The sequence below is a fragment of the Lichenostomus cassidix genome, chromosome 19 (assembly GCF_008360975.1).
Source record: "Lichenostomus cassidix isolate B80296 chromosome 19, HeHo_3.0, whole genome shotgun sequence".
NCBI lineage: Eukaryota > Metazoa > Chordata > Aves > Passeriformes > Meliphagidae > Lichenostomus > Lichenostomus cassidix.
In genome coordinates, this window is record NC_139499.1 from 5,019,802 (window position 1) to 5,043,996 (window position 24,195).

The 24,195-nt window shown below is 50.8% G+C and overlaps 1 protein-coding gene across 4 annotated transcripts in view; it reads right to left on the reverse strand.

Annotated features, from left to right (window-relative positions):
* The window catches only part of POR (cytochrome p450 oxidoreductase), a 28,804-nt gene that overhangs the window by 1,821 nt on the left and 2,788 nt on the right, over window positions 1–24,195 (reverse strand). For 2 of the 4 annotated variants that reach the window (XM_085078091.1, XM_085078092.1), the window contains exons 3-14: window positions 14,450–14,642; window positions 8,319–8,367; window positions 7,348–7,476; window positions 6,788–6,937; window positions 5,838–5,962; window positions 5,035–5,124; window positions 4,472–4,570; window positions 3,733–3,849; window positions 2,884–3,002; window positions 1,654–1,835; window positions 1,374–1,523; window positions 293–560 (exon numbers count right to left, since the gene is read on the reverse strand). In XM_085078091.1, the coding sequence (XP_084934217.1) occupies window positions 293–560; window positions 1,374–1,523; window positions 1,654–1,835; window positions 2,884–3,002; window positions 3,733–3,849; window positions 4,472–4,570; window positions 5,035–5,124; window positions 5,838–5,962; window positions 6,788–6,937; window positions 7,348–7,476; window positions 8,319–8,367; window positions 14,450–14,628 (1,657 nt within the window). In that variant the 5' untranslated portion in view covers window positions 14,629–14,642. Of the gene's footprint in view, window positions 1–292; window positions 561–1,373; window positions 1,524–1,653; window positions 1,836–2,883; window positions 3,003–3,732; window positions 3,850–4,471; window positions 4,571–5,034; window positions 5,125–5,837; window positions 5,963–6,787; window positions 6,938–7,347; window positions 7,477–8,318; window positions 8,368–14,449; window positions 14,643–15,295; window positions 15,402–19,748; window positions 19,898–24,195 lie in introns of those variants that run through there. The other 2 variants (XM_085078094.1, XM_085078093.1) reach the window with 2 other exon arrangements.

The following is a 24,195-nucleotide window of genomic DNA, read 5'->3' on the forward strand; positions in this document are numbered from 1 at the left end:
AGAAATGAGCCTGAGTGACCTGATTGTGGTTATTTGGAGATGTGGTGGTGGCAGAGGTCGGACAACTGGAACTGCCTCAGGTCTGTCCATCCCCAGACATCCTCCACAGCCAAGAGAAGGACAAAGCATCCCCATGTGGGCAAAACCAGTTCCTGCTCACCCTGCCCCACCACTCTGCTTTTGGCTGGGCCCACCTGCAGCAGGAGCAGCAAAGTTGCACCTTGCAGGCACCCAGTGGCCCCACAGAGCCCTGCAGCAGCTCCAGCCCCCAGGGGAGCTCCAGGGCACTCACCTTGCTCCTTCAGCCAGGCCCTCTCCTGGATGAAGCCCATGAAGGGGGCGATGCCCGTGCCCGGCCCGATCATGATCACGGGCGTGCTGGGCTTGAAGGGCAGCCGGAACTGCGACTTCCGGACGTACATGGGCACCAGGGAGCTGCTCCCGTTCTGGTCAGGCACCTTGCTCTTGAGCCAGTTGGTGGCCACCCCTTTGTTCAGGCGGCCTGTCTTGGTCTCGTACTCCACTGTCACAGCACAGATGTGGATGGAGTTGGGATGAACCTGCAGGGAAGGGGTGTTGGCAACAGGCACAGAAGGAGCCCTGGCAACCTCACAGCTCAGTCCCTTGTGCTCAGGGATGGGGAGTTTAACCTAATGTTAGCACTGGGATACTCCTCCCTGCATGCCCCTTGTGGGGCTTGTCTTGTCCTCAACTCATCATGGGACTACTGAGCTTCCCTGGAGGTTGCCAACAACCTCAGGGCTTCAGGCACAAAAAGTGACTTTCAACCAGACCCTAAAATGCCACCTTGCCAGGCAAATGGGCAAAGAGGAGCAAGGCTCCATGGAGTGTGGTGGTATCAGAGCACAGCTGGCTGTGCTGTGATTTAATAATCATTAAAATCCACATATAACAAACAATCTTAACCTAGAACAACAGAAAAAAACAACTAAGCTAAACAGAAAAGGAAAAAAAAAGTTCCCTACATTAAATCCACAAATAACATTATCACAAGACAAAAATACAAATTACACAAAATCTACCCCTAGAACTTTCACTACTATTACAACGCAAATACTTCACCATAATTCTACTATAAAAACACAGCTTAATACTTGTTTTGCCCATTATTTTGTCCCAATTAGTATCCTTATCTCTAAATCCTCATGATTGCCCGCATTCTCCACAAAAAATGTCATGGTTTGGACTCTCCACAGACCCTGTGGAAGCTGGAATAACTCCATGGAGATAAATCTGCCCCTCTCACAGCAACTGTCACCAGTAGAAGCTCCCCATTCCCAGTGCCCAGCTGAGGGGATCTGCAGCTGAAGCAGTCCCTCTGCAGCCACACTCCCTGCTGGAAGCACACCCACCTTGGAGGAGGAGGCGATGGAGTAGTAGCGAGCCTGCAGGCGGGGCAGGAGCTCACACAGGTGGTCGATGGGGGGGCGCAGGGAGGGCATGTCCTGCAGGATGGCCAGGATGTTCCTGCGAGCCTCAACCACCCAGCTCAGGTACAGCGCCTGCGAGCAGAGCACAGCCGTCACAGACGTGACATGACAACCTCCCCACACGGCTGGAAAACACCCCCTCAGCTCTCAGGGAGCCTTTTGGGGATCCCCATCCCCCAGCTGGGAGGGGCAGAGCTCCCACCTTGCCCTCAGCAGCAGACGAGGCCATTTTCCGGAGGCGCTCCTGCTCGCCGGCGTCCGAGGCGTACTGGGCCAGCTCGTACAGGACATTGGTGCGGGGAGGGTTGGTGATGTCCAGGTAATAGGTCAGGGCTGTCCGGTACGACGTGGGGCAGGGGAAGGGATGCTTCTTGTTGGATTCCTCTGGAGAAGTGGGAGAGAGAGAAAACTTAAAAATCGTCCCCTCACGATGTTAGGTTTTGTGCCAGACAGACACACAGAGCAGCGTGGGCTTCAGGGAGGAGAGAGCAGCCCCAGCTCCACACTGAATCACCTCCCTCCCAGGCAGCTCCATCTCCCAGTAGCCCATTCTGTGTTTCACAGATGCTGCCTTACAGTTTAGCAGCAAAATATACACCTTGTGCTCCCCAGTGGGGCTCCCTGCCCTGAGATGTCCATGCACAAAGTCCAGCAAACCCCAGGCTGAGCAGGAGGGCTGCTAATGACTAATTTGGCCTCAGGCACTTACACCTCCGTCAGATTTGGCCTCAAAAGTGTCCTTAGGCTCTGTCAGCCACGAACAGCTGTGCCAGCAGTGAAGGCTGGAGCCATTCTGTTCAGCCTTGAGAGGTCCATAAGGGACAGGAATGACAGCGTGAGGCTGGACAACACAGGACACTGCACAGGGAGCCACAGGCTCCAGCAGTGCTTTAAATCCACTTCCTCTCTAGAAATCAGGAGCTCTCTCAGGCTTCTGAGCCAGCACATCTGATGCCTCAGGTCTGGCTATGCTCCTCCAGGAGTGCAATGGGCAGCAGCTGTCATCTCCCTCCTGCCAGAGGTTCTGCTGGGAACACTACCCAGGAAGAGTTCTTTGGATCAGCACAAGTGCTCCCTCCTGGCAGTTCAGTCCCCAAGCCCGTGCCTCCTCCCAGGACTGAATAAGATCTCACACATTCAGGGCCCTGTGGAGCTCCAGGGCTGCTGAGGGATGCTCTGGTGGGCTGATGCTCTGTAATTAGGAGTGTGCTGTTACATAATTTGTTGTTGAATGGGCTCACTAAGCACATTTCACACCTGACCCACTTCAGCTGCTCTCAGCAAGCAGGCTCTGTGCCCCTGCTAAAACACAGCATTGAGAGTGGCACTGGGACATCTGTCAGCCTGCAGGTGCCCCACAGGACCTGAGGGTGAAGGACAGAGGCCCCAGCTGAAAGAGAGCTGCTGACCCTCAATGGTCATTCACACTCACCATCCAAGTTGTTCAGGGACATGACAGTGTCCAGATCCGTGCCCAGGATCTCACCAATCTGGTTCACCAGGGAGGAGTCGTTGGCTGGGTACACAGCCACATGGTCCCCAGACTCATACCTGGCATGAGAGCAAGAGCAGAGCACATGGAACACCTGCAGCACGTCTTGACCACCCCCAGCAGCTCAGCCAGAAGACAAGGGGAGGCTGGTGCAAGAGGCAGCAGGACAACACTGAGAGCTGAGCTGCTGCACAAGCACTTGCACCATCAGGGACCCACAGAGCCAGCGGCAGTGACATTGTGGGATAACAGTTTCAAGAACCAGGGTTTTTACAGGAGACCTCCCAGGTTAACAGCAGTTTTGCCAGAGTTCCAGCAAGGACTGGTCAATCTCCTGCCAGAACAAAGCTCCTCAAAACCTCTGCAGTTGTTACATTAAGCCACCTGGATTCAGGACTTCCTAACAATTTAAGGAATTTAAGCCAGTGAGAGGGTTTTTACAAACAGGGCTTTATTCCCCTGTGCTTGGACACCTAATCCAGGCAAACACAGCAACAGCAATCCCCAGCTCTACCTTCTCTCACAGCTGATCTGCCCTCCCATTTATTGAATGACTCCAAGACAATTCTTGCACCTGGGACTGCTCAGGTAGGACAGGGATGTGGGAGGGATGAGATGGGATGGGATGGACCCAAAGCAGCCAGTGCAAGAGCTGGGAGCTAGTCCTGACAAGGGGTACCTGCTACAGAAGCCCAGAGGGGAAGTGTTAAAGAGTAAGGACCCCTTCTGAAGTGCTGGCTGAGGCCAATGCCACATCCTTGTGAGGAGCAATCTCCCCTAGAAAAGTACCTGATTTTGGAATTGGAGATATCCAGCTCCAGGTGCATCAAGTGTCGCTCTCCACCCTCGTTCAGCTTGCGGTTCTCTGTAACCTGAGCCAGGAAGGGGTTCTTGGCATCAAATGGGCTGGAAGGAAAGACAAAGGCCCTCTGGTTACTCTCCTGCAGGCTCATGGAGCTCCTTGTATCCAGGCATATTCCCTCTGCCTGCAGAGCAGGCTCCCATGATTTAGCTCCTGTTCCAAATCACACTGCACCACAGCACAACTCTAATTACGATCTGCTGCTCCCCACACTGGCATAGAAAACAGATCCTTTTCCTTCTAAGCACAGCCCAGCAGTCAACAGCTTCTGTCCCATTAAGCATACATGACACAGAAGTGGATTGGAGGGACTGTCACATCTTAAAGCAATATTTCAGGCTGGAATTAATTTTTAAATCTCATCTCCCCATAGCAACACTGCCAGCAGCCATCATGCACTGGCCACCCCAGGCAAGGAAAGGCTCAGGACAGATGCTGTGGATATACCAGCCAAACAGCACATGTGAGCACAGCCATGCCCTCACCACCAATGATTCATTAATTGGGGAATCTCACAGTCCCAGTGGAGATCTAAACCCATTTCTCTTGGGCAGAGACCTGCTGTGCTGCAGAAATCACACTGCCTGCACAGCAGGCGCTGTTAGAAACATCAAGGACCCAACACCTGCCCCATGTACAGCCCCACCCAGGGAGTTTGGCACTCACGGCTTCTGGTTCTCATAGCTCTTGAGTCGGCCCATCTCCCCCGTGTAGACTTTGTTCATGTTCACATCTGTGTGCACCACCAGCTCGTACTGCCGAATGCTGCAGGGGGAAAGGGGAGAGAAAAGAGAAAAAAGTCAAACTGCAACCCACAAGGTACAGCTGGAACCATCATGTCCTTTGCTGGATTTGCTGCAGCTCAAAAACAAATGCAAATTCCACCCCTTCAACCATCTGGAGACATGAGGGACCAAGCAGACTCTGCAGAAAGCCCAAAGCAAGTGGAAATCTCAGTGGAAACCTCACAAGCAGCACAGCCATCACCAAGGGAGCCAAACCCACCACCTCCCCACTCAGCACAGCAACCCAGAGCTGCACTCAAACTCACACCAGGACAGGCTCAGGGCAAACTGCCCTGCTCCCTGCCCTATTTCACTCATGCCCTCCTTGAGCCTGGAGGGGAGGCAGTGCAGAGGAAAGGGAACAGCAGCCCAGGGCTGATGGCTCAGCCACCAATCAGAAGTGGCAAGACTCTGCCACCCAAAAGGATCTGCTCCCAAACCCACCTGGACTCTTCTCCTGTAGCCTCCACCCCGAAGTGCTCACACACTGCTGGCCAGAACTGCTCTCTCCAGGTGATGAAGTCTTCTTCCAGGCTAGCCAGAGGAGAAGAGAGAGTCAATAACCCAGCCTCATTCCCAGAGGAGCCATCTGAGATCTTTACTGACTTCTTTTACCTTGGGAAATAGTATTTGCCTTAGACCCAGACCTCCACAAGGCCACAGATCACCAGAAAAGCACTGAGTGGGAACTGTTGCTACAGCCCTCCCTTCACCAGGTCTGCCAAGGAAGGCTTTGTCATTCAGGTTCAGTCTTTAAAAACCTCAGCTCCCCATTGTCCATCCCTAGCTTGAGAGGACCTTCCTAAAAGGCAGATTGCAATGCTTCTTTTTCCTCAGCCTCTCACTTATGGCATGTCCCTCTCATCAGACTTTGTAAACCTTAGAGGTAGAGCCACAGGTTGATGTAATGCCCCAAGGTGCTCAAGTGAGCACAGAGAGGTTGAAAAAAAAAAGAAAAGAAGGAAACATCCTTGTCTGAGTCGGAAAATTGCTGCCTCCCACCATAACACTTCCCAAGGAGATTAATCTGCCTCCTTCACCAGGATAGGTGAGTTTATCCACACAGGCTGGGTTAGCAATGGAGCTGCAGCAGAGCAAAGGCAGAGGAGGCTGCAAAGTCTGCTCCAGTGTGTAAATGAGCCCTGTGGAGTTTATTTCTGTCTTGATATGCGATACAATTCCCTGCCAAGGTCCCTCCCAAGCTGCTTTAGCCAGCTCTGAGCAGCCCCTCACCCCAAGGCACTCACTTGCCATCATCATCTCCCAGCCCAAGCTCGAAAATGCGCTGAGCTCCGAGTTCCTCCAGTCTCTTGTCCACGTACTTCCCCATGGCATTGAAGTGCTCATAAGTCTTGTTCCCCAGCCCAAAGACCTGGAAAGGAGCACTCATGAGCACTGAGAAGCAGCAGGTGGGCTTCCTCCATCCATTTGACATCCTCTGGCCAAGTATCACCCAGCAAAGGATGCTGAAGTAACACAGCAAGACCTCTCCCAGCTTCCCCATCAGCTCTGCAGAAATAATCTACCACTGGAGTGTGGTCAGGAGGCACCAGCACCTCCCCTGAGCCTGGATGCACTTCCAAGAGCTCTTCATGGGACCAGTAAGAACCTGGACTGCCTGGAGACCAACTGATGGCCTTTGCCTCCCACAAACCACACAGTGAATGTTTGCTCACAGCTTCACACAGAGCAGCTTCACATCTCCACCAGCGGATTTTGCTCTCATTTGCAATTATTATGCTGCCTAAGGAATTTGGCCAGAGTTTAGGTGAGGTGGTTGTTCCTCAGCCAGTTATTCAGCTCAGCACAGGGAGGGAGCTACACACTCCTCCAAGTGATTTAATTTGTGGGAGAAGATCTGGCCTGGGGCTGCTCAATTATTTTCTGAAGAGCAGCAGCAGCCTGTAGCTCATTTACAGACTTGTATTCAGTGCCTGCAGGGCTGTTTGAGGCTGTTTGGACCAGCAAACCCTCATGATTTAGGGAGTGGAAAGAGCACTCTGACATTTGCATTTAAAGCCTCCAGACATAGATTTGCAGTTGTGCACAAAGCCTGGGCAGGCAGACAGCAGGGACCTCACCCCAGACAAGGTGTACAAAGCACAGACATCATGTTGGGCCTCTTCCCAAGCCACACTGGAGGGCTCTTGGCCTTGCTGCCCAAATGCAACACAAAAACTGGAATGGAGCCACTTACTGCAAAGCGGAGCCCCGACAGGTCGGCGTCAGCCTCCTGCAGCCAGTCGTAGAAATCCTGGGCATTGTCTGTGGGATCTCCCTCTCCATAGGTGGCCATGCAGAACACAGCCAAGGACTTGTCGATCTCAGAGAGGCGACTGAGGTCTGACTGCAGCCAAAGGAAAGGAAGAATCTTCAAGGATCCCACAATGTGGCTGTTCTGTTGGGCAATTCCTACTTCTACAGTGTAGGTGTGTGAACAGCACCACGTGTTTACAGAAGGGGCTGGGAAAGGCCAAACCCACCCAAAATGGCAGGGAAAATAAAGCCACCCACCCTCACTGGACTGCAAATTAATATTTCTACCCCACCAGAAAAGAAATGGGATTTTCCATGCAAGGGACCAGGATAATGAATAATGGCAAGGACCGAGCCCATATCTGCATCTCTCAGGTTGATCTTTTCTTCCCTAAAAGACACTACTAAAAGGCCCACTGTCCCTTGGCCAAGGTAATTGTTATTTTTTTAGGGGGCACTGAAAGGTTGTTACTCTCCCAAGGGTGCTCAGGGCTAAATTACCAGGTCATACTCCTCTGGATCTGCTGCCATGCCCCGGAGCCCATAGCGATGGGCATCCTTGGAGAGGCGATTGGCAAACTCCTCTGCTGTGCCCGTCTGGGAACCATAGAAAACCACTATATTTCGCCCCTGGGGAGAAAGAGAAATGCTTTTTAAATGGTCATTAGTCATTTGGCAAATGCATGGATGAAGCACAGACAAAGGAAATGCCTGGGATCAGGAAAGCTGAACGGCAACCTAAAGGCAACCAGGAGTCTGTGCTTGTGCAGGATTACAAGGGTTTGGCAGAAAACTCAAGGCTGAGCTGTTAATGAGAACATGGCTCTTGACACTCTCAGAGGGGAGACTCAGGTCAGACTAAAACCCAAAGCAAAGAATAACCCTTCCAGATTTATTCTCAACTTCTAGGCTGCAGCATGACTCCTGGAAACAGGAAACACCCTGGATGAGAATGCAGAACTTGCCAAAGGCTCTGGGCAAGTGCCTAAGCACCAGAGCTCCTGCTCTGCTGCAGGCCAGCTACTTTGAAGTAAAACGGAAAATGCATCCAGCCTTTGCTTCTTCCTGTGCTTCCTCTTTTGTCCAGACCAGTGGAGTCAAAAGCTGACAACTCTGTGCATAAGAATTCCCATTCCACAGCCAGCCACTTTGGGAACCAACCACACAGATAAACAACTGCCAGCCAATGACTTTAAAGTCTCTGCCATTTCCCTCCTGACTTTGATCTCATATTACATTATTTTTTTCCACTGCATTTTCACTTTAATTTCTTCTCTAAGAACAACTCTCAGGCATAGACTAGAAGAGCTATTCCTGGCTGCTCAGACAGCCTTCCTCTGGATGCTCTCTGCAGCAGGCATGTGTCTGTACCCAAATCAGCTCCTCCTGCTGACAGCCTCCAGAGAAAACTGGGAAGGACAGGAGTCACCCCACCTTCCCTGCACCCCTTGAAGGCAGAAGAAGCAGCTTACCGTCTTCTTCATCTTCTCGATGAAGCTGCTGTCTCTCACTGGAGCTACTCTGAAAGACAGAAGAAATCTCTTTTTAGACAAACACGTTCATTTTTGAGGTCAAGAATAAGCAAGGGAAAAGTGGCCTCCAGATGTCAGGAAAGCTGCCCTAAAGGGTGTGAGTCCCCACTGACCACTGTTATTCACCCTGTCCCAGGGATACTCATTGCACACAGCCATGGAGCAGGGACTCAGTGCAGATGGGAAAATCTGAGCCAGTGCCTGACCCCATCAGTGAATCCTCCCCCAGGGAAAGCCCAGGCACTCAGCCCTGCCCACCAGGAAACCTTTATCAACTGCTCCAGGAGATTTCACAGCAGAGCAGGTTACAAGGATCCCACAGGAGCAGGTCTCCAGATAAATCTCATGGTGTGAGAGAAGGGAATGGAGAGCTCCCTGCTTCCCACAGCACAATGGGCAGGCAGGATCAGTCCTGAGCCATGCTCCCAGGGCACATCTACCAAGTCTGAAATCAAACAGGGCTAAAAACCAGCTGTTTCAACCCCCAAACAGCATGCCAGACATGAGCCCCAGAGCTGGAGAGCCCTGTGGAGCAGACACACGCAGCTCATCAGACCCACAGATGAGGCAACCGCTGCCAGCCAAGGTCCTGTGGAGCTCATTCCCATGCCAGATTCCCATCCCCAGGGTGGATCTCCTCCACGGAACATTTGCATTATTGCATGGGGGTGGCTTTCCCTGACTTGGAAGGGGGAAACCACAGCAGAGCCAGAATCATGGAGGTAGGGATTCACACTGGTCTGGTTACTCTGCTAGGGAGGGAGCCAGAAGAGTTTCACTATCCTTAGCACATCCTTGGATTTTCAGTGTCACAGGGTGACAACAACCAAGCCCTGGGGACCCCAGGAGCTTCACGAGCAGAGGTGACCATAGCTACAACCATAGGTTTTGGGAGCTTTTCACAGCAGGCAAGGACAGGAGCTCCCTTGCTGTCCTCCCCACCAAAACTTCAGTAGCAGGGAAGAGGAACGTGGGATCCATTCCATTTCACAATGGAAGAATGCAAGGCCGGGTCTCCTGTGGGAAGAGAGAAGCCTCCAGGCAAAAAACAAATGGTTTTGGCTCCAGCCCATGTGAGAATGTGAAGAGCTCACTAACAGTTTCCTCAACCCTGTAGCCCAGAGGGAGGGATCCTGCGGATGTGCTGAGGCATTTGTGGAGAGCACACACACGCACAGCAGCAGGGTGGGGGAACTCATAAAACATCCCTTCAAGCACCCCTTGCTACCCAAAGGGATCAAGGAGCTCCATAACTGGGCCTGACAGCTCTGAGAACCAAATACCTCATACAAAAGGCAAGCACACACAAAGGACAAGCAAAGCTGACCCCAAAAAGCTCCCCAAGGCAGCTGTGCTCCCAGGAGAGCTGCTTCACACTCCTGCTTGGCTCTCTCAGCAGTCTCCCCATGCTGTCATTTGTCCCCTGTTGGGAACTGGGATATCACAAATATCTTACAGGAGCAGTCCCTGGCCTGCCCACACTGCAGCCAGAATAGGGGCTCAGGAGAGCTCTCAAGCCACAGCTCTCACTTAGTTTTTGGCTCCTTGGTGAACTTCTTTAGTTCCTGCCCTCTGCAAATGAGATCCAATTTAAACAACTGTTGGGTCAACTACTAAACAAAACGCTTTTAAAGGAGGAGAAAAAGAGAAGTTTTCAGATCCTTTCAGCAAGCTCCCTTTGGAAGAGAAAAGGGTGCAGCACATGGAGCTCGTCCGTTTTCAAAGGAGGCAACCCTGCACTGAAGTGAGTGGTGGAGAACAGGCTGTGGCTCACATACAGAAGAAATAATGAGCCTGGCTTTGGAAAAAAGGCTACACAACTCCCTGAAACTGCTTCATCAGGGTGGCCTGAAAATCTGAGCAGCAAAACCACACAGGCACCAAAGGCAGAAACGACACTCATTTCCACTGCTCTGCCAGGGAAACTTGGAAGAGAAAGTTTGTCCTCAGCAAGGACTGCTCTTACAGCTTAGACAGCTCAGGGTAGCAGCTACAAGCACTAGAAGCAGCATTGGGTGGAGGAAAGGGGATTAACCCCATTGTCAGAGCGAGTCTGTAGCTCATACAGCTCTCCCACCCTTGGTGAGAACCCACAGTGCAAACGACTCCCAGGGCTCTCTGTCACTTTGGTTTCAGGAGAAAGAAAGGACAGGGGAGGAAGCTCCCAACAGCTCAGCACCAATATAAAAGTCTGTCTCAGCTGAATACCTCTCCTTCAGAAAGCTCCTGTTCCCGTGGCTTTCCTGCTGAAAGCACAGAAACATCCACAAGTGAGGATGCAGCATGGATGCTGCAGAGAAACCGAGCACTGACAGCAGGGTCTCCTCTGGAGCAGCCTGCTTCCAAGCAGAGCCTCTCCCCTTCCTTCTCCTCCCGTGGCAGAGGAAAGAGACACCCACTCCACCCAGCTTTGGAGCTGGAAGGATCCCACCAAGCAGAGTAACTCACCTGGCCACGGCCGGCTCTTCCTGCGGGGCTGAGTACACGCAGCCCATGGCAGGGCAGGGAGGAGGCAGACAGAGAGTCCAGGGCAGCCTTGTGTCTGCAAGGGGAGTTGTGGGGGGATGGATCTAACTTAGCTCTGGAGCCACACGCACACAGGCCTTTCCATTCTGCTCCTCCTGGGCGTTAAAACCGAGCGTCAGCCTTTTGTTGAGGAGAAGAGAGCCGGCACAAAAGGTCCCGGCACGGGTCATAGCAGGAGTGGTCCTGTCCACTCCGATCCTCGTGGTGGGGCTTTGGAAGTTACTGAGTGGATCTGCGCAGTCCTGAGAAACTGCAACATCTGGCAGCAGTGGCAGAAAGGAATTAGGAGTGGAGAATGAAACCTCCCAGGATCCTCTGCAGCACACGTCCCTCTCCCATCCGCGTGGAGCAGGGGGACGGGACACAAAACCCTCCCCCAGCCTTGTTCCCTTGGAAACTGTTTATATCACAGCTGCTTTTATATATATTCTTTTTTTTAAAAAAAAAAAAAAAAGCTTGATGCTGTAGCTGAATGAAACGATTCCAGACACTGCGTGAGCAACGCTTCGGGTAACTATGGCAGTGCCATTACGGAGGCAGCTCAAAGGAGTTTGTTTTCCTCAGAATCCTATTAAATTAAATTAGAGATGGTCTCACACACACACAGGCAGCAGAGAGCTAATCAGGCTAAGGACTTAGAGCAATTCCTGCCACAGGAAGCCCTACAAGTACCAGGGAATGGATTTCTGCAGAGCTGCAGAATAGAGATAAGCCAGTTTCTGTCCCAAACAATGTTAAAGAGGGGGGAGAAGGGAGAGGGTGACACCCAGCATACCAATGGCTGTCCTGCCTGCATCACCCTAGGATGACTGTCTGCAGAGTTGGGACACGAGAAGGGAAAGAAATCTATGATTGAGAAACTTGCAGAGGAGGAGCAGCCAAAGAATAAAAATAAATTCCTGCATTCCCCGGCAATGGCCCTGTGAGGAAGCGCGGTGGCCGTGGCTGCGTGGCGATCCAGAGCTGCTCTCCCTAATGACATCTGCAGAGCAGACTGCAGGGAGGGCTGCTCTGGTGGTTTTAATTAAGCCTGAAAATGGTCAAAACACAAGCAATGCTCAGTCAGTGGGAAACCAGCCTGGCCCACACATGCATGTGTTACACGCCACAGGTACAGGACGCCTCGTATGTGGGACGCCTCTGCATGTGCTGGGCTCTGTCCCAGCTGTGGGGACTTCAGACAGGAAAACAGCTCCACTTGGCTGAAGGGTGAAGATCAGCAGCCTGATCCCTCACTGAGCTGTGGCTGAACCTGGAGATGCATCACTGGGGCAAGATCATGAACTTTCCCAGGCCATGCTGAGCGAAATCAGCCCAGCTGCCATCCATAACAGGGCATTTCAACCACACATCTGCTCTTCCACAGTCAAGGGCATTAACAACAGTGGATTTCCTTTGCAGACTCTGCTGAGCTGACAAGGTTTTATGACGGTGTGCTGCTCCCAAAAGCCCCAGAAGGGAACTGAGGTGCTGGATGCTGTGTCCAGGTCAGAGACTCTGCTTGCACTCTTCAGCATTGCAAACAAATCAGTAAAGCAGCAGCCACTGTGATGTGCCTGAATTGCTGTTCAGCACCTTCATTCTCCAGTATTCTGAGGCTGAACTTGGGGGCCAAAGTGACACAACAGAAACCATCACCCAATGCCATCAGATAAAGCATTTCAGGACACTTTGGCAAGGCACTTTGGTTCAGGCAGAGCTGCAGAGAATGAGCTGAAGAAACACAACTCCTCTGAAAGTCAAGGCTCTCCACCCAGCCAAAGACAGCCCCACTGAGGTCTCTCTGCCTCTAAGGGTCTGGGACAGCTTCCCTGCCTGCCCATGGGGCCACCTGCCATACCCAGCCAGCCACAGGCAGAGGCTGACACTGTGATCCTCTGTCTTGTCAATTTGCTTGTTCATCAGAAAGGAAACTCTATGCCAGATTCAAGGATTACAAGAGGGAAGGAAACCCAAGGCTGACCAAGCTTGTTTTCACACTCGTTTTCCTCCCAGTTCCAGGCATCCCATAAAATCCCACTGTAAAAGCTGCAGGAAGTGACTGTCTCTGTCCTGAAGGATGGATGTACCCTGGCTTTTAGTGTCACACTGCCCTCAGACCAGCTTTCTACAATGACTGCAGCAAGGTAAAACTACTTCACAGCCTCCTCTCACTCCGCATCTGCCTGGCTGACACTTTTGCAAAATGCAACTGTGTCAGACAACTTCCAAAACAGCCTCACCTCTCTGGTTATCGGTGATGGGAGGTGCTGCTGCTCCACATCTCCCACAAGGAGCAGTTGCTCCCTCCCAGCCACTGTTCACAAGGACAGGGAAGGCAGCGCAGAACCCATGGAGGAAACAAAATGCTTTTGAGGCAGCTCAGGGCAGGAACTGCAGCCAGGCTGGGATGGAAGCCCACATGCTGAGGCCCTGCAGCAGCACAGGGTGGTAACACACACCGAGGGCAGTCAAAGCTTCTCTGCAAGGTCACCACAGCCTCTGGAAGAGCTGCACATGACGGACTGTAGGTGGAATCAGTCACAAGGATGAGAGCACGGGAGCCTGGGCTGTGCCATGGCAGGATCTAATTTCAGATTTTAAGAGCCCTTTCCCCAGCCAGCTCAGCTCTCACTGCAGCACACTCTCCTTACAATCTCCAGAGGCAACCATGTGCACTGACACACACAGCCCTGTCTGGCAGGCATGAGAGGGAAAGTATCCCAGCAATCCAACAGAACACATTCCCAAGGTAAGGCCGAGCAGGCACAGACAGCTGGGCTGCTGCCAGCCATGTGTGCACCCATCTGCACAAGGTACCACAGCCAGGGACACTGCTGCCCTTTAAAACCCCCCCAGCCAGAAAATGTACTTTCCAACCTCCTGCAAGGCCAGAAACAAGGAAAGAGATAAAAAGTGCAGCAGAAAACTGATGTGAAGTTTGGAATGTGACTGAGACAAGGAACGAAATGCACCCAGTTCTCCACCTGGCCCCAAGCCCCTTGCAGAAGACAGGGTGGAACAAAGCTTTCCCTCTTCAAATCCAATCTCCTGCTGCTGTGGTAACCTGGCATCAAAAGCCCATCGAGTTTTATAGGAGCTGCCAAGCAGCTCAACTGAAGAACTATCTCCCAGCTCCCCAAGACTATTCTTTTCCTTCACAGCTAAGGCAAGATAAGATTTCCAATAGCAAATCTGCTTAAGAGCAAGTTCACTTCTTTCCACATTTATCTAAATATGACTTTTATCAGCAAACAACAAGAATAGCCAATGAAATCCTTAAAATTTCTGAAGTCCAACCAGACGCTTTCCTGCCTTGCTCCGGAAAGGCCAATTCCCGATTTGAGCCACACGGTGGGGTAAGGCAGAACTGCAGCCTGGCTCTTCCACCAGGATTTCAGCATTGTGAGGCGCACAACAGAGCAGTTGAGGGCAGAAAAACACCCTTTGAGACCAAGATCCCTCACCTGGGACCCTCCCACAATCCAGCTGAGACTCCCAGAACCCACCATAAGCAAGAGGGAATAGCTCCAGCAGTGCCACGAAGCCTGAGAGTTGTTACTTACACTGTCTGCATTTTGGGGAGCTCAGGCACTTCCTCCTTTTTCTTGCGAAAGAAGAACCAGTAGGTAAAAAGTCCAGTGATGAGGGAGATGAGGAACACGTCCATCATGCTGAATAGAGAGTCCTGCTGTGCAGTGCTGTCAGAAGCTGAGATGGTTGGGTCCATGCTGGATTCCCCCATGGCACTCACAGGCACTGTAAGCAAGGAAAAAAACAATGAGCACCAGCAGCCACATGGGACAGCGTTAAAAGACATCCAGAAAATGCTTTTTGCTTTACATTTAGTCTTAGGAGCACAAGGCTGCCCAACAACTCTTTGGATAGAGGCCTTGAATCACAATACTGCAAGGCTCTTCTGTGCCCCAAGGTGTCCCACCAAGCTTTTGCCTTCCTGTTGTATCCCTGCTAATCCATCTGAGGTGATTTCCTCATTGGAGCAGCCCCACATTCCAACCTGACTCCTACTGACACCCCAGCAATGCTCAACAGGGACTCATGGCCAGCCTTTACTAAGCCTTTACTCACTACAGAGCCCCTGGTGTGTTACTGGAGGATGATCCCACTCTTCCAGTCACCCCACAGATTCTGGGATTCCCCCTTCTTTCCCAAAAGGTGACAGGATGCCCTGGCCCCCTGCTGTGCTGATAAACCACAGAGCAGGACTGTGGCACTCTACTGTGAGAATCCCCACAACAGGTTGTTACAACTCAAGTGATGAATACTTCTGATTTACTCCACTGCAGATTGGATTTACCATCCATCTCTTTCTGTGTCTTTGGTTTCCCAGTCCCCTCCATGATCTCCCCCAGTTTAACTTCCATCTCCTTGAATTACTCCTTTCCACTTACCAAGGCAGAGTTTAATCAACTTGGAACTTGCCCACAGCTATTCCCAGAGTCCTTGGCAACACAAGAATGAACACCCAGCCCTCAAATACCCAACCAGCCCTATGACCCCTGTCCTTCCCCTGGGGAGCCACCCATCACTCCCTCCCTCCCACTGCTGTGCCAGAGCTCTGAACTCCTCCGACCCTAATCCAGATCACAAGATTATCTTCCCTACATGCAAGGACACACTCTGGCCAAGTAAACAGATAATTAACTCAAAACTTGATTTGGAAGGGCAAAGTGACTCTCTTCTTGTACTTGGGCGTCCTGCCAACCCAGGAGACCATGGACATTTGAACTCACACCCAGAAAAGTGACGCAGAGCTGTGGTAGTGCTGCAGGAAGGAAATGTGCCATGGCTGAGAAATAAAAGTAATTGAAGTTTGAAGTTACACTAAAACACTCAGGAGCAGGGAAAAAAAGGGAAGGTGATGCTTAGGGAGCATTAATGAGGGATACCAGGTAAAATCTTCAGCAAAGAACAACCCCTTGTTGTCACCCCCACAAGGAAAGTCCAGCTCCAGACAACACACAGCCCTCTGCCACAGGGCACCAGCTATAAAAAGCACCCTGTGGAGCACAGGGAGAAGTCCACAGCCACCTGGCAGTGACCCTGGGTGGGTACTCTGGCAACCCAGCTAGTGCTCAACCCCACAAGAAGTTTCACTTGGTGGAGAACTTGGCAAGTAACTGCATTACAAAGGGCACTAAAACACCACTGCAAAGATTTCCAATAGGTTCCCAGAAAAGACACCAAGGCAGGATGTTGGAAGAAAAATAAGAGTGATGTGACTGAAGACAAGCAAATTGCACATTCCTCTCCATCAGGCAGGTCACCGTGTCCTCCCTCCTTGCAAAAAGGCTTTCCATTGCTGGATCTTGGAGCCAAGTTGGGTGTTACTTCTGTACAACTGTAGACTAAACTATTACTTAAAGCCTGCACAGCTGGGGTTTACTTGCCAAAAAGGCACAGTTCCCAGTAGGATCCCTCTCCTCCTCCTTATCTGGTTCCAGTAAATCAACAAGGAGCTGGTATGGCAACCAATACCAGGGAATGCGTTGGTGGGGGAAAAAAAAATTTGGTTTATTGCTTTTATGGGTTTATTGCTGATGAAAGCCCAGAAATTTTAATAACAAGCTCTTCTCCTCTTCCCCTCTGCCACCCCACCTCCTCTGGAAGAAGATCTCAGCCAAAACCTGCTAGGCAACCCATCCTCTCACAGAGTTTTGGTTCTTGCCATCTCACTCATTACTTCATTACATCTCAGGGCAAGGAAGCCCTGAGGGCCACTGGTCCCTGGTTCCCAGGGAGCCTCAGCTGCTTCCTGTGAACAGCACAGCCCAACTCTGCAAAGAGATGAAGGAATCAGTGCCTGGACCCAGGGAGGAGTAAATACCTCCAACTCTGCAAGGTGGGTTGGATTTTTCAGCACTAGTTTCACTGCCCAAATTACACAAGGGTGGACAATTCCCCTGACACAGGGCAGTGATGGCCACATCAGTAAGGTTATCCTCAGAACAGCCTGTCTTTCACCCACTTTCCTCAAAAATCCCAAGGCCCGTAAGGCAATGACAAACCTTTGCTCAGAGGAAGGCATGAATGAAAACAAGGCTGATGGAGACCATGCTGAGCTGGTTTGGGGCAGGAGCTGCAGCTCCTACCCTTCTGAGCACCAAACCCAGCAGCAGCTGAGCCCTGGGAAAGGCTCCTAGCACAGGGCACAGCAAGCTCTCACATCACCAACTGCACAGGGAGGAGAGTTCCAAGCCAGACACACCTGTAGTGAGCAGCACCCAGCCCACAGTAATTCCCTGCCAGTTCCAGATAGCTCAGACATGGATATTCATGAGCTGCCCTGTGTGGGCAAAGAATGAGGGAAAGAATGAGTCTGTGCTCTCCTCAGCCAGGTGAGGGCTTTGCCTCCAGCCAAAACTCCTCACTGTGCCCAAAGCAGCAGAGCTTCAGGCCTCCTAGAACAGAGGGGTTTGGCTTTCTTGAGCCTCCAGAGGTGGTCTGCTCTCTGGAAAGAGGCATCCTCAGGGAGCCAGCTCCCAGGAATGCTGCCTGCATGGATGTGGGGGTGGAAGCTGCGCTATCTCCTCGCCTTGACCATGCTGCAGCTTTCCAGTGCTTCAAAGGGGAACCCTGCAGCTGCAGCCAGACCACCCAGTCAGTGCTCACAGCCAGGGAAGGGAAAATTCCAGGTTTATGGCTCTGGTGCGCAGAGCAAAGCCTGGTTTGCTCTCCTCTCTTCATTCACAATCTCCACAGCACAAGGTTTCCATGCTGACCTCTAACCCTGGAAGGAAACATGGTCATGGCCTCGTGATGGAACAAGGCACAAGAGCTGCTTTGATTTTGAGGATGGGCTCCCTCTGGTCTTGGACATTTGGTTATTCAAGCTTTATATCCCAGCTACAAATTCTTTTTGCTTTCCCCTCACCACTCCTACCCTCAAGGAAAGTTGCTTACACATAGCAAGAGAAAGGCAAAGATGTGAAATTAGACCTCGTGTCTCGTTTTGAAAGGGTTGTCATAACTCAGTAACTATTGAACTTGCTTCACCCAGCACAGGAAGATTATGCCTCAGTTTATCTCAGTCTCACATAGTTGGCTGTAATGATTATTTTCCAGAAGTTCACAGCAATTAATTTTCAAATACACGTCCTTTTCTAACTTCCAGTGAGAAGAAACCTGATTCCTGAAATTTAGCTATCCAGGGAATCCTGCAGTCTCTGGAAGGGGCCTTGGTAGAATCAAACTACGTTTTTTAAAGGAAAAGGAAATTTATGATGCAGAAGTAAAACTTTCCTTGACAACAATTTCAAGGCTGGTCACCACAGGGTTTATTACATCTTCAATCAAGGCAAGACAAGACATCCCACATCCTTTTTTTTTTTTTTTTTTGGAATGGTGGCTCCAGTTCCTGGATCCCTGTTTATGCACATAGTAGAGCAATCAGTCTCAGCAAGATGTGAACATTTACATCACACAGAAAAGTCACAACATTTTGAAAGATTGCAATGCTGTGTTTTAGCACAGCTTTTCAGCCCCTGAATGTGTGAATTTGCTTGATATACAGCAGCTCACAATCATTCAAATCATCAGGGACCTTCTCTGCACATCTCCATGCTAGCAAACAGATGTACTTCATCCTCGTATTAAATTAAATGTATTCCCCATTCTCATACACACCTTGGGAAAAAAAAAAAAAAAAGACTGAAAGCACTCTCAGTGCCAGGCATCCTCAAATCCCCCATGATTTCCATACAGACTAAAGGTGCTATAAGGTCACAGGGTTAAAAAGTATTTAACTATATATAAAAACAGTATTAAAACAAACAAGATAGGGTGGGGAGTGATGAAAGCCAAGTGGTCAGGAACCTGAAGAGATTTGTTCTCCTCCCTTGCATCAGGGAATGATGCATCAGATGTCCCCAAAAACTCCCTGGGACACAGCACCACGATCACAAAACATGGCTGGGAGGTTTCCCCTCCTGGAAGTCACATTGTGGTATCTACAAAAAGCCTTGGCTCTGAAGCTAAATTGGCAATCTGGGCAGGAAGTTGACTCTCTTGAGATTGAAGTAGCCTGTTTTTAATCTAGTATCTGTGATGAGTTTCAAGTACCTCGGGACAGTTGAACTTCCCAGGACTGCAGCCTGTGACTCTTGCCCCAAAACGAACAACCAGGCTCTGTGCTTGACTCTGCCCTGTGCCACCATCAGCACACCCTGACCTGCAGTGTCAGCCTTGCTGAGAGGGGAAGGAGAAGGAAAACTGCTGACCAAGCACAGCCTGGGGCTGCTCACTGCTCCCACCTCTGATAACTGATCCCTGGCACCAGCCACAACACCAAAGACCCCCTGAGTCCAGACCAACCCAGCAGAGAGGGATCCCCACAATCCCCACTCACCCTATGGACACTGCCTGCCCTGGCACAGAGGTTGCACCCCCAGAGTTGTCCCTGAGCTACCAAAACACCCAGAGTTTTCCCAAGCATCAGCACCCTTTGGACACCTGCAGATAAGCACAGGAGCTGCAGGTGAAACCTCTATCTTGCAATATGTGCAGAAAAAGCATCTGTGGTGATGGAGTCGAAGAGGAATTGCATGACAAATGTGCGTGCAATGCCATCAGTCACCCTCTGGCCGACGCTGGCACCGGTGCCAGGCTCCAATCAAAGGGAGCTCAGCAGGGTGCAGGCACAGAAGCCTTCCCAGCCCACAGCAAGGTCTAGGCTGACTCAGCTGAGCTCCAGCAAGGACAGCAGGTAGTGGTTTGGAGCCAAACCACCCCTGCAGCAACGAGATTGCCTTGTGTCTCACAGCAACACCATCACGGTGCCAACTCCAGCCCCAGAGCACCCATTCCCTCTCCTCCAGCCCACCCATTCCGTGCAGCAACACTCACCGAAGGACTGCTGTCCAGTTTGTCATAAACAGGAATCCATGCAAGTCTAACAGCAATTATAACAGCAACACACTCGAAAAGCTCCTTCAGACCAGCTTTCTCCAGTCCAGACTCCCAGTGAAAGCCCTGCACAGCCACACAGGGAAGGGGACAAGGGGGCACTGCTGGGAGAGAGAGCACTCCTCGTGCTGCCTGCAGCCACGTGACAATGACCCTCATGTCCCTGACTCAGCACAGGCATCACATTAGTGAGCACAGAGGAAGTGCAGCTGTCACGATTTCCAGTGTTGGGAGCTCCGTGTGGCTGGGGATGTCACCATTACCAGCAGATCTGCCAGACCCCTCTTTCTGATGGGGAAGGACCATCCTGAATTCCCAAGGTAAAGGCAGGTGTGCATAACTACACCTCCTTTCCCACCACATGCCTTGTCTGCCCCAGGGATCACCCTTTCTCTCATGCTGACCATGGCACAACACAGATTAGGGGCATTATCAGCCTTGAGAAGAAGCCTTAAAAATGCCCTGATCAGAGATCAATTTCCACCAGCACCATGGCACAGCCCCAAAAGACAATCTCAGGACAGGCACATAAGAGATAAGCAGAGATAAGCAACCAAACCAAGTGAAAACTCCAACTCTTTGTACAGCACAGATCTGAAGGCCGAGTTTTAGGTACAATGGGAAAACAGGAAGACTGTAAATAGAAAATAAACATCTGGGAGGAAAAAAGAAAACCATTGGACAGCCCCTTCACAGGTCTGCAGAGTTTGTGGAGAGCTCACAGAGATGGCAGCACCAAAAGGAAGTTGCACTGAGCCCCCATCACTCCTCACAGCAGCAGCAGTGGAGGAGAAGGAAGAGACTTGCCCACAAATAGGAATGCAGTCTTGTGACCAGCCAAGGGCTTTCTTCTTTCACCCACTAATGACACAAGACAGGCAGGTTACTGCTGGCTGTCAGGAAGAGGAGCCCCACAGATACAAGCCCAGGAGGAAGGAGGAGAGGCAGCAGCAGCAGAAAGAGCAGGGATGTGGTGGAAGTGGCATTTCTGCCCAGACTCCTGTGCCTGGTCTGCTCTGAACCCACTGCAGCCAAGACTTTCTGCATGTTAGTGTGTGGGATTGGGCCAGGAGACCCTTGGGGCAAAAACAGATCTTCCCTTATTCCTCTTCGGAACGCAACCAATTAGACTAAGAAATTCTGTTTACATCAGCCTGTGCCAGTCTCAAATTAGCTCTTTTTGCTTTCCTTTTCAGTCAAAGGAGACCTGGCAAGAAAAGTCGTCCTCTCCAAAACAAAAGCAGCCCACGGAAGCAGGCGCTCAGATCCAGGTTATTTAGCATTGCCTTGGATCAGCCTTTTCTCCACAGCTCTGCCACACGGAGATTGCATTTCCCATCAACAAGAGGATGCTGATCTGGCCAGACAAGTGGCCCTGACTGGCCTGGCGTGCCCAGGCTCCCTGCCTTGGGTGGGAATCACCACACAGGTGAGCCCCTGGGCTCCTGGGGAAGGACAGCACAGTGGGAAATCTCAGAGCTCTCCTTGCCCCCTCAGTCTCTGCTGGGCCACACGTGCTGATATGAAGGCTTGTTACACCTAGAGCTTCCCTAAAACCTTCTTCCCACATATTCCCTACAACTTCCCATTAACCAGCAGCTCATTGAGGGTGGAAAGCAGCAGAACCTCACATAAAACCAGGGAAGTGCTTCTGCACACTTCCACCAGCTCAGAAATCCCAATCCAAACCAAGGAGTTGGCTGCAGCAGCACCTCAAGCAGGGAGAGGAGCACAAAAGCTGTTGGGGTTTTTTTGTGAAACAAAAGTTACTCTCACTGTCAAAGGTTCTACCCAGACCCTGACACACCCGCTCAAACATCAGCAAAACTTCTATTTTAGGCACAGGACAGACACAGAGTGTGCATCAGTCAGTCTGGATCTTGAAATACTGCATATTTGAGCTTCCACTGTGTCACACTTGCACGTTTTCTGGCCCCTGGGTCTCATTCAAGGACAGCAGAGCAGCTGCAAAAGCAAGGGAAAGAACAGCAAGAACTGTTTTACCGAGGCAGAAAGGAACTCTATGCTATGGGTATGCTGAGGTGGGGCTGTGCAGTGAGCCCAGTGCACTGAATCAAAGGATTTAAGGTATTATCCAACACAAAAATTAATTCAAACTTGCCAAGGTGCCTTAAAGCAACCTAGAATTACTGAATTTGCACACCTCCTTTCACCAGATAAAAACCTGACCCTGAACCTTTAACCATGGGGCATCTCACTGGCACCTGGGCACCTTCCTTCACACAGATCACAGAGCCAGCAGAGAAAAACAAGAGTTCAGGGTTACAGGGTAAACAAAACCTGAGCATGGCAGGTAAACTGACCCCCTGTGAACCAACACTGTTCCCCAGCCTGCCCTCCCAGGGAGGGACAAATCCAGAGCACCACACTTCAGGTACCACTTGAAAGAGGAACAGGGGTCTCACCAGCATCAATATTCAGGAGCAGGGACAAGTCTGCAGGAGTTTTAAATCACCCTATTGCCAACCCCAAGGGCACCTCTCAGGCAAACCAACTGCTCAGAGGGCTGCAAAGCCTCAGGACAAACCCATCCAGGCATGGATTTTGCACGGTTCACGTCCTGCTGAAGATGTTTTTTTAAGTTCAAGAGGGAAAATGATGTTTTTTCAGCAGTCTCTTCCGCAAGTGCTGTACCCTGTGCTGCCACAGCCACAGCTGGAAGTAACTCTCCTTCCCACAGGCTGTTTGCTCACCTTGTGCCTGTGGCTTTGCCTGCAGCCACTACTGGGAAAAAAGCCCCATGGATGGGGTCAGTAGCCACAGACTTTGACCTCTTCCACCAGGAAAAGTTTGGACAGCAAAACCCTCCAGTGCTGTTTTCTTTTGAAAGATTTCCTTTGAAACCAACAGCTGGAAGAGCACCAGGGGAACAGGGTTAAACAGGCCCTGCAAAGTTTTAGGAACTGTCAAGACTTTTGATCAGAACAGTGTGTTTTGGGGATTTATTTATTTATTTCAAGAAAACCAAGCACTGTTTGTAAGGAGACAGGACATTTTGTATTTATAAGCCAAGTTTCCTCTGAAGATGCAAGAGCTTTTCAGACATTACAAGCTCATCTCCTACGTTGCTGTAGGGGATGGAGGTGTTACTGCATGATCCTTACACCTCCTGGTAACTCAGCAGTAGAGCTGTCCTGCTCTGGCTGGGTTTGCACACCTATCAGAAGGGTGTGCAATCACCCTACAAACCTCCCTGCCTGCCATGGGTCAGCAGTCTGACCTGGACTTCACCTTTCTGAAATGATTTGGGAAAATACACGCAACTTCCCAGCCTAGTCCCTTGCAATCACACACAACCACGGCCACAGCAGACCTCAGAACACCAATTCCATATCCAAAACTGATGTCCCCACGCCAAAAAGTGACACAGGCCACAGGACATCACACAACTCAGGGGTCACAGGCTGAAAGGCTGGTCTCAAGCTGCAAAAACTACAACTCTCCAAGTCCCCAGCACGATCAACACAAAGAGAAGATACTTGACACAGGGGTTTTTTGTTCCTTTGTAAAACGAGCTGCTCCTCTTACCTCCAGCAGTTATGCATTGAGCCCTGTTACACAACCAGGGCTTGCACAATCCTTGCAGGCATTTTATCAACTTGCTCTTCCAAAGCTTGGAGTTAGAGGAGATGCAGCAATGACCCGTGAAAGAGAGTCAATTGATGTGTTTCACAAACAAGCAGCGAGGCAAGACGCAGGGTACTTGCCAGCACCACAAAGCCAGACCTACCAACTCCCCAGGCTGGTTGCTAAACCTCCCCAGCACTTCCCATGCACTGCCAGAGCCAGGAGAAAAACCCAACTCCATGTTTAACTCCAAACCTTGCAATCTCCTACTCCACACAGCAAGAAAGGACAGTTAGTCAATAACTTCATTCATTGCAAAGGAGTGACTGGAGCCACACACACGTGGTTGATTACTAAGCAAAAATACTACAATAATCTGCCACTCTTTGGACTACTCTTTCGGCTACTCTTTGGACTTGTGGACATCCAGAAGCCACCAGAGATGACTCCTGGTCTTTCTGGATTCCATGAGTGATAGCAGCACACAATTAATGCTGAATGTTTACTCGGAGATAAACAGCAAGAGATTATGAGCTGCCTGCAATTATTTGTTCTGATCTATGAAGTTTCAAAGCCTATAAAAAAGCAATCTTGGCAGAGGTGCACCTGTCACTGCAGGGCTGGTGACTCACTCTCCACAATAACGTGCACAAAGTAATCTCATCACTGGGATCAAATGATCACATTGGGAAAGCAAATTATGCAAGTTCTACAAACTGTGTTTTTAGAGGCGGGAGAATCCACGTCAGGAAACAGAACAAAGTTCAGTGGCCACAGAGGTAACTGCAGGTGGTTTTCT